The 18,314-nt window shown below is 35.5% G+C and overlaps 1 protein-coding gene across 1 annotated transcript in view; it reads right to left on the bottom strand.

Annotated features, from left to right (window-relative positions):
- Nucleotides 1–18,314, bottom strand: part of STXBP5L (syntaxin binding protein 5L) — a 369,977-nt gene that overhangs the window by 50,648 nt on the left and 301,015 nt on the right. Inside the window, exon 21 of the mRNA XM_064286653.1 lies at nucleotides 12,963–13,028. Coding sequence (XP_064142723.1) covers nucleotides 12,963–13,028 — 66 coding nt within the window. The remainder of the gene's footprint in view (nucleotides 1–12,962; nucleotides 13,029–18,314) is intronic.

Raw genomic sequence — 18,314 nt, 5'->3', positions numbered from 1 at the left:
AACCAAAATTATTTATGTTAAAGGTGAATTTAATAATAACTACTTAAAAGGATCTCTATTTTGCGTCCAGATAAAGATAGGAAATGCCCCAAAAGAGTATTGTTTGGAGGGATGAAGCATTCTGATTTGGAGGATGTAGTGGGGTTTTGTTGTTGTTAAGTGCTGACAAGTCAATTTTGACTCACAGTGACCTCATATGACAGAGTAGAACTGCCTCATAGGGTTTTCTAGGCTGTAATCTTTACTGAAGCAGATCACTTAGCTTAGCCATTTGTGCCACCAGGACTCAGACAACTGAAGCATTCAAAGGAGGCTATAAGACCCAGGTCTGATACAGGGTTGCGAACAAAAGAGCTGGGTACTCCTTTGTTGGTGTTTTGTAACAGTTTTGTGAGTATTCTAATAGGACTTCTGGCCAACATGGTGCCACAGACAGAAGCACTGTGCCATCCCTCCACAGCAAAGACCCAAAAAACTAAAACAGAGACAAACATCAGTCCTGGAACCCTAAGTGTCAAATGAACAGATAGAGAACTCAGCCAAGCACCAAACAGAATAAGAAACTGACAGAGAACAGAGAGCAAGGAGAGATATGTACGGAGGTCCCCTATCCGCTAATGTAGCACGTATTCACCATCTTAGACTTCTGTTGGAGATTGGTAGACAGGAAGCACAAGAGAGCAGCTTCACAGAGCTCCCAGCAGGGGACAGAACACCTGGTAACCAGTGATACATGCCTTTCCATCCCCCGTCCTCTCCCTGCTGCTCTATCTCTGTGGTTACTGGCTGGCAGCAATGGCTTGGCCAGCTGGAAAGTGCAGCGCCTGTGCTGCTTGGATTCACCCCACCCACATCAGAGATTGGCGACAGGGAGTATGGGAAAGCAGCTTTGAAAAGTATCATGACCACAGACAAGTAAAAAACAAAGAACGCACAGCCCACCTGCTCAGACAAAACCAAATAAAACAAGAAGGCAGAATGAAACAAATAGATCTACCATCAGTAAGTGAAGAAAATAACTACTGAGTGTCCCGAAGATAGCAGACAACATCAAAACATATTTAAAAAAAGGACAAGATGGTTCCAGTAGGTGTCCAACCAGAACACCACATGACTTTCCAAAAGAAGAAAAAGCACTAGAACTACCTGAAAGGGAACTCAAATCTCAAATATTCAGAGCTATCCAAGAGTTGAAGCAACAAGCTGACAGAAATGAAGAAAAAATAGACAAATTCATGGAAAATACAGACAAAAATATACAATAATTCAGGGAAATAATACAGGAACAAAATGCCAAAACAAATTCACAACTAGAAGTCATACAAAAACAACAATTAGAAATCCAAAAGATAAAAAACAAGATTTCAGAAATGGACAGTGTCATAGAAGGGCTGAGGAGCAGGTTTGAAACAATGGAAGACAGAATCAGTGAAACTGAAGACAAACACTTGGCTACTAATTTGTCAGAGGAAAAATCAGAAAAAAGAATAAATTAAAATGAAGGAACCCTGAGGATTATGTGAGATACAATCAAAACAAAAAATTTACAAGTGATCGGAGTTTCAGAACAGGGAGACAAAATGGAAAACACAGAGAGGATCACTGAATTGCTGACAGAAAACTTCCCTAACATCATGAAAGATGAAAAGCTGACCATCCAAGAAGCTCAATGAATCCCGCATAGGATAGACCCCAAAAGAAAATCACCAAGGCATATCATAATCACACTTGCTAAAAAAAAAAAAAGAAAAAGAAAAAGAAAAAATCCTGAGAGCAGCTCAAGAAAAACAAAAAGTCACATACAGAGGAGAAACAATAAGACTAAGCTCTGATTATTTGGCAGAAACCATGCAGGCAAGAAGGCAATAGAATGACATATATAAAACCTTCAAAGAAAAAAACTGCCAACCAAGAATAATATATCCTGCAAAGCTCTCGTTCAAATATGATAGTGAAATTAGGACATTTCCAGATAAACAGAAGTTAAGAGAATATGTAAAAACCAAACCAAACTTACAGGAATTATTAAAGGGAGTTCTTCAGTCTGAGAACAAACAACATCAGACCACAGCCTGAATCTAGGACACAAGATTGTACCAGTCAGATACCAACCTAGGAAATGAACCCTCAAGGACTATCCAAAACCAAAAGAATTACAACAGGGAACCAGACAGGTTAATCTGTGAATGACAACATCAGAACAATAAAAGAGGGGATAAATGGTGTAGGTATAGAACTTTTAATGGAGAGGAAGGCAAGGTGATAACAAGTAATAACAGACTGGTTCAAACCTAGGAAGATAAGGGTAAATTTCAAAGTAACCACAAAGAAAGTTAACAAACCTACTCATCAAAATAAACAAGAAAAACATAAAGTCTCAATAAAAACAAAATCTACAAAAAAAAAAAAAAGAAAAGGAATTCGACACAGGAGAGTGTTGTTGTTGTTGTTAAGGTACTGTCAAGTCGGTTCTGACTCATAGGGACCCTATGCACAACAGAACAAAACACACCCGGTCTTGTGTCATCCTTACAATCGTTGTTATGCTTGAGCCCATTGTTGCAGCCACTATGTCAATCCACCTTGTTGAGGGTCTTCCTCTTTTCTGCTGACCCTGTATTTTGCCAGGCATGACGTCCTTCTCCAGGGACTGAACCCTCCTGACCACATGTCCAAAGTATGTAAGACGCAGTCTCGCCATCCTTGCTTCTAAGGAGCATTCTGGTTGTACTTCTTTCAAGAGAGATTTGTTCCTTCTTTTGGCAGTCCATGGTATATTCAATATTTTTCACCAACACCACAATTCAAAGGCGTCAATTCTTCTTCGGTCATCTTATTCATTGTCCAGCTTTCACATGCATATGACACCACTGAAAATACCATAGCTTGGGTCACGCACACCTTAGTCTTCAAGGTGACATCTTTGCTTTTCAACACTTTAGAGAGGCCCTTTGCAGCAGATTTGTCCAATGCAATGTGTCTTTTGATTTCCTGACTGCTGCTTCCATGGGTGTTGACTGTGGATGCAAGTAAAATGAAATCCTTGAAAACTTCGAACTTCTCTTTATCATAATGTTGCTTATAGCTCCAGTTGTGAGGTAGCATATGATCAGGAACTGATGGTACTGAAGGAAGAAGTCCAAACTGCACTGAAGGCACTGGCAAAAAACAAGGCTCCAGGAATTCATGGAATACCAATTGAGATGTTTCAACAAATGGATGCAGCACTGGAAGTCTATGCCAAGAAATATGGAAGACAGCTTCCTAGCCAACTGACTGGAAGAGATCCATATTTATGCCTACTCCCAAGAAAGGTGATCCAACCAAATGCAGAAATTATAGAAAAATATCATTAATATCACACGCAAGCAAAATTTTGCTGAGGATCATTCAAAAGAGCCTGTAGCAGTATATCAACGGACAACTGCTAGAAATTGAGGCCGGTTTCAGAAGAAGACATGGAACCAGGGATATCATTGCTGATGTCGAATGGATCTTGGCTGAAAGCAGAGAATATCAGAAGGATGTTTACCTCTGTTTTATTGACTATGCAATGGCATTCGACTGTGTGGATCATAACAAACTATGGATAACACTGTGAAGAATGGGAATTCCAGAACACTTAATTGTGCTCATGAGGAACCTGTATGTAGATCAAGAGGCAGTTGTTCAGACAGAACAAGGGGATACTGAGTGGTTTAAAGTCAGGAAAGATGTTTGTCAGGGTTGTATCCTTTCACCATACCTATTCAATCTGTATGCTGAGCAAATAATCTGAGAAGCTGGACTATATGAAGAATAATGGGGCATCAGGATTGGAGGAAGACTCATTAACAACCTGCGTTATGCAGATGACACAACCTTGCTTGCTGAAAGTGAAGAGGACTTGAAGTGCTTACCAATGAAGATCAAAGACCACAGCCTTCAGTATGGATTGCAACTCAGCATAAAGAAAACAAAAAATCACAAGAGAGTAAAGAGGAACAGAGAAAATTTCAGCACCAAAAAAAAAAAAAACTACAGAATGACAGCAAATAAACTCCTACCCATCAATAATTACATGTGAATGGCCTAAATGCACCCATGAAGAGACAGAAAGTAACAGAATGGATTTAAAAAATAGGATCCATCAATATGCTGTCTACAAGAGACACATCTTAGAAACAAAGATGTAAATTTATTAAAAATCAAAGGATGGAAAATAATATGAAGCAAATAACTTCCATAAAAGAACAGAAGTGGCAATACTAATCTCAGATAAAATAGACTTTAAAACAAAACCCAGCATAAAAGACAAAGAAGGGCACTATATAATGATTAAAGGGATGATTCATCACGGAGACTTAACCATAATAAACATCTGTGCACCCAATGACAGGGCTCCAAAGTACACAAAACAAACTCTAACGGCACTGAAAAGAGAAATTCACAGTTCCACGATAATAGTAGGAGACTTCAACACATCACTCTCAGTAAAGGACAGAACCTCTAGAAACAAACTCAACAAAGATACAGAAAAGCTAAAGGGCACAATCAGCAAACTTGACTTCATAGACATATCTAGAACACTCCACCCAACAGCTGCAGAGTAGGCATTCTTTTCTAATGCTCATAGAACGTTCTCCAGAATAGACCACATCTTAGGCCACAGAGCAACCCTCAGCAAAATCTAAAACAATGAGATAATACAAAGTAACTTCTCTGATCACAATGCCATCAAAGTAGAAATTAACAACAGGAAGAGCAAGGAAAAAAAAAATCGATTACATGGAAACTGAATAACACCCTGCTTAAAAACCAGTGGGTAATAGAAGAAATTAGAGATGGAATAAAAAAAATTCTTAGAAACAAACAAGAATGAAAATACATCACACCAAAACCTTTGGGATACAGCAAAGACAATAGATGCACACATCAAAAAAGAAGGGACGAAATCAAAACATTAGCTACACAGCTATAGCAATAGATGCATGCATCAAAAAAAAAAAAAAAAGGGACAAAATCAAAACATTAGCTACACAGCTTGAACAAAAACAAAGAGAACAGCAAAAGAAGCCTGCAACCACCAGAAGACAGGCAATAATAAAGATCAGAGCAGAAACAAATGAAATAGAGAAGAGAAAAACAATAGAGTCAACAAAACCAAAAGTTGGTTCTTTGAAAGGATCAACAAAGTTGACAAACCCTGGTCAAACTGACAAAAGAAAAACACAAAAGGATGCAAATAACCCAAATAAGAAACGAAATAGGGACCATTACGACAGACTCAACTGAAATAGAAATCATAACAGAGTACTATGAAAAACTATATTCCAACAAATGTGAAAACCTAGAGAAAACAGACAAATTTCTAGAAACATACTACCTACCCAGACTAACAAAAAATGATGTTGAAAATCTGAACAGACCCATAACAAGAGAAAAGATCGAAAAGGTAATAAAACTCCCAACAAAAAAAAAAGCCCTGGCCCAGATGGCTTCACTGGAGAATTCTACCAAGTAATCAGGAAGCGTTTATGCCAGCACTACTCAAAGTATTTCACAACATAGAAGAGAAAGTGATACTTCTGAATTCATTCTATGAAGCCAGCATAACCCTGATACCAAAACTAGGTAAAAAAAAAAGGTAAAGACTCCAGAAAAAAAGAAAATTACAGATGAATGTCTCTTATGAATATAGATACAAAAATTGTCAACAGAATTCTAGCCAATAGAATTCAACATCATATCAAAAGAATAATATACCACGACCAAGTAGGAGTCATACCAAGTATGCAAGGATGGTTAAACATTAGAAAATCAATCAATGTAATCCACCCCATAAATAAAAGGGAAGAAAAGAATCACATGATCATCTCGATGCAGAAAAGGCATTTGACGAAGTCCAACACCCATTCCTGACAAAAACTCTCAATAAAATAGGTATAGAAGGAAAATTTCTTAGTATAATAAAGGGCATCTATGCAAAACCAACAGCCAATGACATTCTTAATGGAGAGAGGCTGAAAACAGTCCCCTTGAGAACAGGAAAAAGACAAAGATGCCCTTTATCACCACTCCTACTTAACATTGTGCTAGAAGTTATAGCTAGAGCAATAATGCAAGAAAAAGAAATAAAGGGCATCCAAATTGGAAATGAAGAAGGTAAACTGTCCCTATGTGCAGATGATATGATACTGTACCTAGAAAACCGAAAAGATTCCACAAGAAAACTACTGGAACTAACAGAAAGTTTTGGCAGAATAGCAGGATATAAGATAAACATACAAAAATCAGTTGGATTCCTATACACCAATAAAGAGAACAATGAAAAGGAAATAACAAAAACAATACCATTTAAAATAGCCCCTAAAAAATAAAACGCTTAGGAATAAATCTAACCAGGGATGTAAAGGGCCCATACGAGGAAAACTACAAAACGCTACTGCAAGAAACCAAAAGAGATCTACATGAATGGAAAAACATACCATGCTCATGGATATGTAGACTCAACATTGTGAAAATGACAATTCTACCCTTAAGTGATTTACAAATACAATGCAATCCTGATCCAAATAGCACCAATATTCTTTAAAGAGATGGAAAAACTTATCGTTAACTTTATATGGAAAGGGAAGAAGCTCCGGATAAGCAAAGCACTACTGAAGAAGAAGAATAAAGTACGAAGTCTCTCACTACCTGACCTTAGAACCTACTATACAGCTAAGGTAGTCAAAACTGCCTGGTAGTGCTACAATGACAGATACATTGACTAATGGAAGAGAACTGAGAACCCATATGTAAATCCATCCACCTCTAGTCACCTGATCTTTGACAAAGGCCCAAAATCCATCAAATGGGGAAAAGACAGTCTTTTTTAACAAATGGTACTGGGAAAACTGGATGTCCATCTACAAAAAAATGAAACAGGACCCATACCTCACACCATAGACAAAAACTAATTAAAAATAGATCAAAGACCTAAATATAAAGCCCAAAACTATGAAGTTCATAGAATAAAAAATGCTGAAGACCCAAATACACGGCATTAACAGGATAGAAACCACAAGTAACAATGCACGAACTCCAGAAGATAAGCTAGATAACTGGGATCTTCTAAAAATTAAACACTTATGCTCATCAAAAGACTGCACCCAAGGAGTAAAAAGAGAACCTACAGACTAGGGAAAATTTTTGGCTATTACAAATCAGACAAGGGTCTAATCTCTAAAATCTACAAGAAAATCCAACACCTCTACAACAAAAAGACAATACAATTAAAAATGGGCAAAGGAAATGAACAAACACTTCCCCAAAGAAGACACGTCAAGCGGCCAACAGACACATGAGGAAATGCTCACGATCACTAGCCATTAGAGAAATAGAAATCAAAACCACAGTGAGATACATGTCATCTAGGCATCCAGAAAACAGGAAATAAATGCTGGAAAGGCTGTGTGTGGGGAGATTACAGATGGCAGTTTTAGTTACATGTGTTGCTATGGTATTTTGGAGACAGTAATGGCAAATTCCTCTTTATGAGTTTAAAAAGACCCCTAACAAAATGCAATTAATTATTTTCTCTTTCAATGCAAATAAATGGAATCAGAAATACTGATTTTGTCCAACATTCTCAAGTAACATACATTAAGCTCTGTTGGTACTATTCTCAGATAAACTTCACGTATTTTAACAAATAGAACATTTAATGCTTACAGATCTCTTATAAGAAAAGAATTCCTCACTTCACAATTATCTTTCCTTTTAATTTAAAGTTGCTCTTAAAGAAGAGTGGGACCTGCCTAGTAAATCAGCCTCAGATGAGATATTGGAGTGATAAATGAATCTCATCACAATCATTTCTTTTCCAATGAGCATAATACAAAAGTAGTCAAAACTTTCCTGTTTTGAAGGAAACTACTTAATTGTGGATAAAATCCTGAGTCTGCTTTGCAAAAAAAAAAAAAAAAGTGCGATTCGGTGATAATGGTGATGGTCTGAGATACAGAGTCAATTAAAAAAAAAACTATTTTTATATTGTACTTACAAACAATTAGAAAAAGAAATAAAAATAACATTTGAAATAGCATGAAACTATCAGATACAAAGAAATAAATCTTATAAAAGGTGTGCAAGACCTCTACAAAGAAAACCAGAAAATGTTATTGAAAGAAGATACACATGAATGGAAATACCAATTGAAAAATTCAATATCACTGAACATGTTAATTACGGTCAACTGATCTATAGATTCGATGCAATTGCATTTAATATTCAAAAATGTTTGTATGGAAATTGACAAGCTCTTTCTAAAAGTTATAAGGAAATAGAAAAGAATTAGAATAGCTATGATGGTCTTGAAAAAGAACACAACAAAACTGGAGAATCTACACTATCAGATAGCAATACTACAAACCCAGTGCCCTCAAGTCGATTCCAACTCATAGCGACCCGACAGGACAGAGGAGAACTGCCCCACTGAGTTTCCAAGGAGCGCCTGGTGGATTCGAACTGCCGACCTTTTGGTTAGCAGCCGTAGCACTTAACCACTACGCCACCAGGGTTTCCAAATCTACAAAGCTACAGTAATTAACACAATGTGATACTGGCTCAATAATAAACACACCAATGGAATAGAATATAAAGTCTAGAACACAAACACACATGCATATGTGCGTGTACGTGCACAAAGTAAAATTCACTAATTTGTGGCAAAAGTACCATTTCATTGTAGAGAAATGATACTTTTCTCATAAATAGTGCTTATCAAATAGATAGCCAAGTTGAATAAATGAACCTTGAATCCTACCTCACATTATACACAGAAATAAATTCCACTCCTGGACACCCTTTTAACTCAGTATTGAAGTCACTCCCAAGGTTTGCCCTTCAGCCAAAGATTAGACAGGTCTATAGGGCAAACAATAACACACATGAGGAATGTGCTTCGTAGTTCAATCATGTATATGAGACTAAATGGGTACACCAGCCCAAAAGCAAAGACGAGAAGGCAGGAAGGTACAGGAAAACTGGATGAATGGAAACAGGGAACCCAGAATAAAGAAGGGGAGAGTGTTGACACATCGTGGGATTGGCAACCAATGTCACAAAACAATTTGTGTATTGATTGTTTAATGAGATACTAAGTTGCCCTATGAACTTTCACCTAAAGCACAATAAAAGAGAAAGAAAGAAATTCTAACTAGAACTTAAATTTCAATGTGAAAGGTAAGACAATAAAGCTTCTTGAAGAGAATATAGAAAAATATCTTCATGATTTTGGTGTACACAAGTTTTTTAAATAAAAAAATTCAATAAACAATAAACATTTTTGTAGGTATTGACAATAAAAAAGATTGATTAAATTGGATTACATTAGCATTAAAGACTTCTGTTCATCAAAGACCACCTTTAAGAAAGTGAACGGCAAGCCACAGAGTGGCAGAAGATATTTTGCACTACGTATATCCAATAAAAGACTCAATCCAGCATATATTCAGGATTCCTCTAAATCAGTAAGAAAAGCTGGCAATCTAAAAACAATGGGCAAAAGACTTGAATACCCTGTAAAAGAAGATATTGAAAATAGCCAATAAACATGAAAAAAGCTGACCCAAATCATTAGACATCAGGGATATGAAATTCAATTTATATCCACAGTGAGGTATCACTACATTCATCCCAGAATTACTCAAATTGAAAAAAGAAACAATTTCAAACATTGACAAGTATGTGGAACAAATGGAACTCTCATACTCTATTAAAAAGTAAAATTGGTACAACCACTTTAGAAAAGTTGGTAGTGTTTACTAAAGCTGAACATACTATACCCTATGACACAAAAATTCCACCTCCAGATATATATTTAACATAAGTTTTATTTGTACTAAAAATACCTACATGATTGATCATATCAGCTTTACTTATAGTAGCCCTAAACTGAAAACCACCTAAACGTTCAACAACAATAAACTGCATACATAAATTGAGACGCAGTTATATAACAAAATACTACACAGCAGTAAAAATCATCCAATAAAACAGATAAATATATACATAATGTTGAGCAAAATAAGCAAGAAACAGGAGAGTAAATACTGTATGATTTCATTCATATGCTGTTCTAAAATCTGCAAGATTAATGTATGGTAATATAAGTCAGAATAGCGGTTGCCTTTGTGGGGGTTAATGGCTGGGAGGGAGCTGGGGGAAGCTTTTGGGGTTCTAAGTAACATTCTCTATATTGATCTAGGTATTGTTCACATGGGTGCATTAATTTGTAAAAACCAGCCTAGCTGAACCCTTAAGATTTATGCGTTATTGGTTTGTATGTTATACCTCAATGAAAAAAAGTTTGCCAAAAAAAAAAAGAGAGACAGAGCAAAGGTATGCCAGCAAACTTGTGGTATTAATAGTAAAAAAAGGTGGAATTCAGGTGAAGAAAACATAATATGAAACAAGTGATAGTGATTAATGCTAAAGAATGTACCAAAACCCACCCACTGCCATTATATGACTAGATTAACAAAAAATTAAAGAGCTCTTAAAAACATGGAAGTGTATTCAACATCACTCGTGTAAAAGTTAAATTGTCACTACACTGAGGTATCCTTTTCACCTCTTAGACTAGCAAAAATTCATAAAATTGATAACCAATGTTTGCATGTTATTGCTGGAAGGGGAGAAAATTGTAGTAAACCCTGTTGAGAGCAATTTAGGTGTATCTATGAAAATTAGGCAGGCATATACTCTTTGACCTCAATTTTAAGAATTTATTTCACAGATATACCAGCACACATTTAAAGTGAGATCTGTACCAAGTTTAGGCACTATAGTATTGTTTGTAATAGCAGAAGATTGGTAGCAAACTAAATATCCTTTAACACTGGACATAAACTATACTACATGATTTTTACATGAATATAATGGAATATCATACAACTGTAAAAAAGAATGAGGAGGTGCTTTCTGTAAGGAAATGGAAAGAGGTTTCACTTTGAAGTGAAACAAGCAAGGTATAGTAAAATGCATGTGATATACTACTCTGCATAAAGCAAAAAAGAATATATGCCTTTTTGGTTTGTTTGCAAATATAAATTGTCTGGAAGGATAAGCAAGAAACTAATAATAAAAAAAAGAACTAATAATAATGGTTATTTCCCAGGAAGATGGATACAATGTCTGGGAACAGTATGGTAGGGAGAGTTTTCTCTCTGTTTTGTTTTGATGTTTGAACCGTATAAATATATTGTTATTCAAATTCAGATTATGGATGAGAAATGGGTTATTTAAATTTGATAAAGGATACAGAATTCTGACTGTGGAAAATTATAAACAAGGTGGTAATATTTTAATGAGATTAGTTTTGCATCATGTCATGCAAAGTGAATTGTAAGAGAGAAATGGAAAGAAATCCCTGCCAGAACACTTTCGTGATACCTTAGGTATGAGATAATAAATATCTGTCCTAGAATAATGTCAATGGGAGTGCACAAGAAAAGATAATGTATGAGACTTTTTTTTAAGCAGTAAAATAAGGATTAAAAGGATATGATTAAAACAAACATTTACACAGGGTACAACAGATTCCATTTAGCCTAGATTCCTGAAGAACATGGAAAAAAAACACCACCTGAGGGGATGGGTAAATTGAAGAAATGTAATTCTAAATGAGTTTCTAAGAATCTAAATTCATTGTTTTATAAAAATATTAATAAATTTTTATAAACTTGCACAAGGTTAAAACAAAAATAAATAATTTAAAGAAAAAGAAATGATAAATTTTTGATCCTCTAGAAAATAGAGCTATAGGTCAGTGTCAAAGATATACCTGAATTGTACATGTAAAAAATTTTGAAATGGCAACAATTACATTAATTATATTAAACATGATATTAAATAAATACACATATATTTACAATAAAAAATAGAGATGGTAGCAAAAAAAATTCTACGAAGTTACTGTAAATTCATAAAGAAAAATCAGAAAAACCAGATAAATAAAAAAATTAAAAATTAGTAAACCACTCATGATCCTACCACTAAGATTTCTACTGTTAATGTTTTTTTTTTTTTTTTTAATGTAGGCTTATTCAGAGAAATCTTAAAACTCACACATTTTATATATTTTAACAGGGTCACACTTTATCCTGATATTTTACTTCACACCATATTGTAGTATCATTTTTTTTTCTTTTTCAATGTATATATCTCCTCATTATTTTTCATGTTGGCATAATACTTCAGCACATAATGTCTGTTGCAAGGCTTTCAGCTTTGTTTCAGTTTTTCTATTTTAGAAATGATGCCATAATAACAGTATTTTCAGATTCTTTGCAATTATTTCCTTTCAATAAATTCTTAGAAGATATGCACATTTTAAAAACCTTTAATACGTGTTTCCAAACTTTGGTCCAAAGGGACGGCATCCCTTACAGCTGTGCCTATAGTATATGTTTCCCCCTACATCAGTTCCAGCCATAAGAGAAGAGTTTCTGTAAATTTACCAATTTTCATTCTGATAATTACTGAGCATTATTTATGTATCTGAGAAATAATCTTCCTTTAAAACATCTTAAAAGTATTACACTCGTTCCTCTGATCTTAATTTTTTTGGGCCTAAAATATTTTTAAAGACGTTTATTTCTATTTGATTTTGGAATCAAATGTGCTTAAGGTTAAATTTCAGAGACTGAACCATATCTGGAAACCCTGGTGGCGCAGTGGTTAAGAGCTATAGCTGCTAAACAAAAGGTTGGCAATTCGAATCCACCAGGCGCTCCTTGGAAACCCTATGGGGCAATTCTACCCTGACCTATAGGGTCGCTATGAGTCGGAATTGACTCTACGGCAATGGGTTTGGTTTTTTTAAACCATATCTAATTAGTAAGATTATGAATTTTACATTATAAGAATTATGAAAATAAAGCAATAGCTTTCTGCAGTGAACTACCAGAAACCTGAAAAATACCAAGTACGTTTACCTGCAGTAGGAGACTTGCATCGTTCAAGTTCCAGGGGAACTGGACTGTCATTAAGCTCAGTTAAACCTGAAAATAAGATATAAAAAAATGAGATCAGCTTTGCTAGTGCTTCCTAAGTAATTCTGATTTCTCAATTCCTACAAGGTTAAAAAGGTTTTTTTTTTTTCCCCCAGTGAACTATTTTCCCATGCCCATGTTATGACACTTATTCTGAAAATATAACAAGTGATACAAGAAAAATGAGCAATAACTGGTTGACATACAAAGAGTAATTGAACACGGCAGGGGGAAAGAGAAAATTTCTTATTATTTTCATATGAAACAGCTACTTTAAGAATATTCAATATTAAACAGGTGATCTAGTTTCATCTGAAAATAGACCTAGAGCAATAAAAATAGAAGGGTTTTAAAAAGGACCTTGTTAACAGTGGGATGCAGACCCCAAATTCTCATAAAAAGGCCAGACATAACGGTCTAACTAAGACCAGAAGAATCCCGGCAGTCATGGTTCCCAAACCTTCTGCTGGCCCAGGACAGGAACCATTCCCAAAGCCAACTCATCAGACATGGGTTGGACTGGACAATGGGTTGGACAGAGATGCTGATGAGGAGTGAGCTACTTGCATCAGGTGGACATTTGAGACTATGTGGGCATCTCCTGCCTAGAGGGGAGATGCAAAACGGTCACAAAAGGAGAGGCTGGAAGGAGGGAGCGGGCTGACCCATTAGGGGGAGAGTAAGTGGGAGTATGGCACTAGTTTTTTTTTTTCTTTTTTTAAGTGGGAGTATATAGTAAGGTGTATATAAGTTTATATGTGAGAGACTGACTTGATTCGTAAACTTTCACTTAAAGCACAAAAATTATTTAAAAAAAAAAAAAAAGTACCTTGTTGGGTGTTGTCAAGTCGATTCCGACTCACAGTGACCCCATGTGACAGAGTAGAACTGCCCAATAGGGTTTTCTAGGCTGTAATCTGTATCAAAGAAGGGCTTTCTCACGTGGAGCTGCTGGGTGGGTTTGAACAGACAACGTTTCTGTTAGCAGCCAAGCGCTTAACTGTTCTGCCACCAGGGCTGCTAAAAACGACCGAGTCAAAATCAAATCCTCTACCTTCAGAAGAAGTGTTTATCAGCTTTTAAAAGATCTTTAAGGAGAGAGATGCTACAAATTTTAAATTTATATTTATTTATAAAAATAGAGTATTGTACACAACATATTAAGTGATTCGTTCACTGGCATTAAATTCCTTCCTATAAAAAAATAGTAAGCAGTATATTTTTCTCTTATTTCAGATATTTCTTATTTTCTATTCTGTCACTTCCCAGAAAAATATATGGACAGGCACGACAGATGAATAAACCTTTGTAATTCTTACTCTCTGCTAGTCTGTGTTCCTATACTGTTTGCAAAATGTCCTTCCTTATGGTGTTCCCATTCATGTTGGAGAGTCTCATATGCTTTTTCCTCTGTAATAAATATTCTGAGTTTCTACGAGATAACATAGCCCAACCTTTCCATTTTGTAGATGAGAAATCCTAAGTTCAGTGTGTTGGAACTACTTATTCAAGGTCACAGACCTAAGTCAGTGACAGAGTTTAAATAGAACCCAGAACTTACAGTACAGATTTTTTCATACCATATTATCCTGTATTAATATTTATTTCAACTGCTCAAATAGTTTTGAGTGCCAACTGCAAGACTTATTTTTCCATAATTTTTACTTCATTGAATTTTTTAAAGACATTTAACTTCATGCTTATCCAATCCTTAAATTTCTATTTATACTCATAATATTTATTGATATAAGTATAATTATTTATCTGGAAGTAGATATTCATCGACCTGAACCATCTTGAACACGGTCTTAACTCTAAAAATACTAAGTGTACTAAGTGCACAGGAAAAAGGCCATGACTAAATAAGCAATAAATGTTGGTCTACAGAGGAGCTACGGAACTACCCCAGGCTCTCCTTGAGTCTTCTGATTTAAACAGACTTTGCTATCTGACAGCAAATTAGAAGCAGGAGGCTATAGAGGATGGAGACTATTAGAAGTAGAAACACTAAGAAAAGTAACTTGGAACAACAGACAAGGAGAAGCCAGAAGTATAAGAAGCAGAAAGAGGAACTATAATAACTAATGACTGACCTTGGACAATGTAATAGAGGAGGGGGTATTTTAAAGATATCAGAAAGACTTGACAGCATCACTATAAAACTAGCCAATTTAATTTACTGAATGTCTGATGTGCTACGTGTTCTTCATAGTAATAATAATAATATCCACTGCTGTCAAGTCGAATCTGACTCACAGCAACCCTATAAGGCAGAGCAGAACTGCCCCACAGGGTTTCCAAGGAGTGCCTGGTGGATTTGAACTGCTGACCTTTTGGTTAGTAGCCCAACACTTAACCACTATGCCACCAGGGTTTCCAATAATAATAATAACTATACTTATTATTTTGTACATTATACTCTGCTAAATATATAAATTATCTCATCTTTCATACCTTCTCTTTCAGACCTAACAATATATAAAAAAAAAAAAATAGATTAAATTTCTATTTCCCCATTGTGAGAAAAAAGGAATACAGAGGCTATTACATAAAAAGTCCAAGGTTACACAGTTAGGAGGTATGAGAGTTGGGATTTGGTTACTACATACAATATGTTTAACACTCAAAAAAAAAATGAAGTGTATGTTAGAAAGAATGCCATCAAAAATTTTAAAATAAAAAGGTGGTTAAAGGGTAAAACTTCAGATATTTGAAAATTACCATTTTTTCTATCCCCTTGCTGTCTGTCTATTCAATCTGTTGTTTTCCCTAGTTTCTGCTGAATTCATCTGCTTTCCTGCTCAATGTGGGGCTAATAATAAAACTATTCCTATCTGTCAATTTACAAATGTGTTCAAACCATAAACTAAGTATTTTTATAGTTATCATCATTTAATCTATATAGAACATTCAAAGCAATCATCTAAAAACAAACATTTTTTCCTGTCTATGGAAGTAATATTTGTCCCTAAAAATTTGGAAGATACAGAAAACCGAGGGGGGTGGATAAAAACTATACAGAATTTCGTCATAGTTTGGCTTATTTTTTTCTTCCCAGGACGACTTTAATTCAATTAAGACAGTTCATATTCTGATTTTTCCACATAACACTATTTCATAAACAATTTTCCCATTTCATTAAAATTTCATCATATCACTGTAAGGATACACCTTCTTTTTACTTATACCAAACCAAAAACCAAATCTGCTGCCGACACGTTGATTCCAACTCATGGCTACCACGTATGTTACAGAGTGGAACTGTTCTGTAGGGTTTTCTTGGCTATAATCTTTACAGAAACAGAACACCAAGTCTTTTTTCTTTGGTGCCACTAGGTGAATTTGAGCTGCCAACTTTTTTAAGTTAGTAGATTAGTGCAAACCGTTAGCACCCCTCAGGGACCTCCTTTTACTTAACACTGCTCTTTTGTAAAACATTTAGGCTTTCCCTGTCTTTTACTAAGTGGTGCTGTAATAAATATTTATGTGCAAAAGTTTTTTTTTTTTTTCTTTCCCTGTGAAAGAGTTCAATAGTCTTTTCACTATAGCATGACATCTCACATAGAGGGTCAGTCATTTCAACCCCAAATCTTCATAGAATACTGAAACACCTTATTTTTTACCCCCTTACTAATCATTTTAAAAACAAAACTGGGTAAACTCTCAATTAAGCTTTTTCTGCTAAAACACTGACGGAGGTCAAATAATTCAAGTTAAATCTACCATAAATACATGCTATTTAATCTCAGTTTTAATTTAATTCCATGCTTTTTCTAACCAGAATATGAGTACTCTAGAGAAGACAGATATATATGCTATACATAATACTAGCAAATATATTTTAATAAAAGATTTGGGCAAATATTTAATGTCAAAATAAGCATAAAACATTTGCTGATTTTTGTTGAATTATGAAATACATACATAAAAGTACAGAAATTTTAAGTATATAACTTGATAAATTTTTACAAAGTTAACACATACATGTAACCAGCACCTAGATCAAGACATACATGAATTTTTAAAATACATCAGACTTGAAATGTCTCACTCATGGCAGACAGCTTTTAGTTATGGACCTAGTCTTCCTGAAACTTACAGGATCACAATACTTGAGTGAAATTTTTAGAAAATATAGTACAACAGTATAAGCTGAATTCTGCTTATATATCTAAAAGACAGAGCCCTTGTAGTATGGTAGTTAAGGGCTTGTCTGCTAACCAGAAGACTGGCAGTTTGAATCCACCAGTGGCTCCTTGGAAACTCAGCTCTAATCTGTCCTATACAGTAGCTATGAGTCAGAACGGACCTCGATGGCAACAGGTTTTGGTTTGGTACCTAAAAGACATTTCTAACACTTTCCTTATGTATTCAGGTCTTCCAGACTATAACTCAAACTTGCCCGTTCCTTTCTTGCTTCAACAAATATTGTTTTGAATAATTACTATGTGCCAAGCTCTATATCAGGCATGAGATATTGAGTTTTAAAATATGGCCCCCAAATTCTTTGATGCTCCTTCCATTGAGGAGTGGGGCTATGCCTCCTGCTTTTTATACAGAGCACAGAGAAAATGATGCTCTGTGATTTCTGAAACCAGGTCATAAAAGATCATACAGCTTTTGCCTAGATAGCTTCAAGTGCTTGTTCTTGGGAGGTTCTCTCTCTGTACACTGTCTTCTGGAAACAAGCTGCCATGCTGTTAGAAGACCAAGACACATGTAGAAACCATGTGTAGGTGCTCCAGTCGACACGCTGAGTTCAGACTTCAAGTCATTCCAGTCCTGGGGCCGGATATGTATTTGAAGAAGCCTCCAGATGAATCCAGACCCCAGTCATTTAAGTCACTCCTCGCTTTGAGTCTTCCCATCTGAAGTTCCCAAAAAACCATCCTTACTGTGCCCTGATAACAGAATCCCTGAGTGTAATAAAATAATTATTGTTTGACATCACTGAGTTTGGGGTGATTTGTTACACAAAAATAGTCAGGGATGGATGACCTAGTAAGCAAGGTAAGCACAGACTTACTTGTGCCTGCTTACTAACCTGTAGTGAACCCATGTGAAATTGTTCAAAACAGATAAGTAAGTAAACATAAGTAAGCCTGTGCTTACCTTTCTTACTGGGTTATCTGCCCCATCAGCAATTATAAATTTGAAAAAAAGGCTTTGATTCTTTAGGAAGGTGCTGTGGGGTTGGGAGAGAGACAGATACAAGCCATACCTACGAGCAGAGTCTTTGATGTGGTGAAAAAATGTGAAATTATTCACTACAGATGATCTGGTAAGCAAGGTAAG

Source organism: Loxodonta africana, chromosome 1, assembly GCF_030014295.1.
Source record: "Loxodonta africana isolate mLoxAfr1 chromosome 1, mLoxAfr1.hap2, whole genome shotgun sequence".
NCBI classification, from domain to species: domain Eukaryota; kingdom Metazoa; phylum Chordata; class Mammalia; order Proboscidea; family Elephantidae; genus Loxodonta; species Loxodonta africana.
Note: the sequence above shows the minus strand (reverse complement) of the source record. Positions and strands in the feature narration are given on the sequence as shown.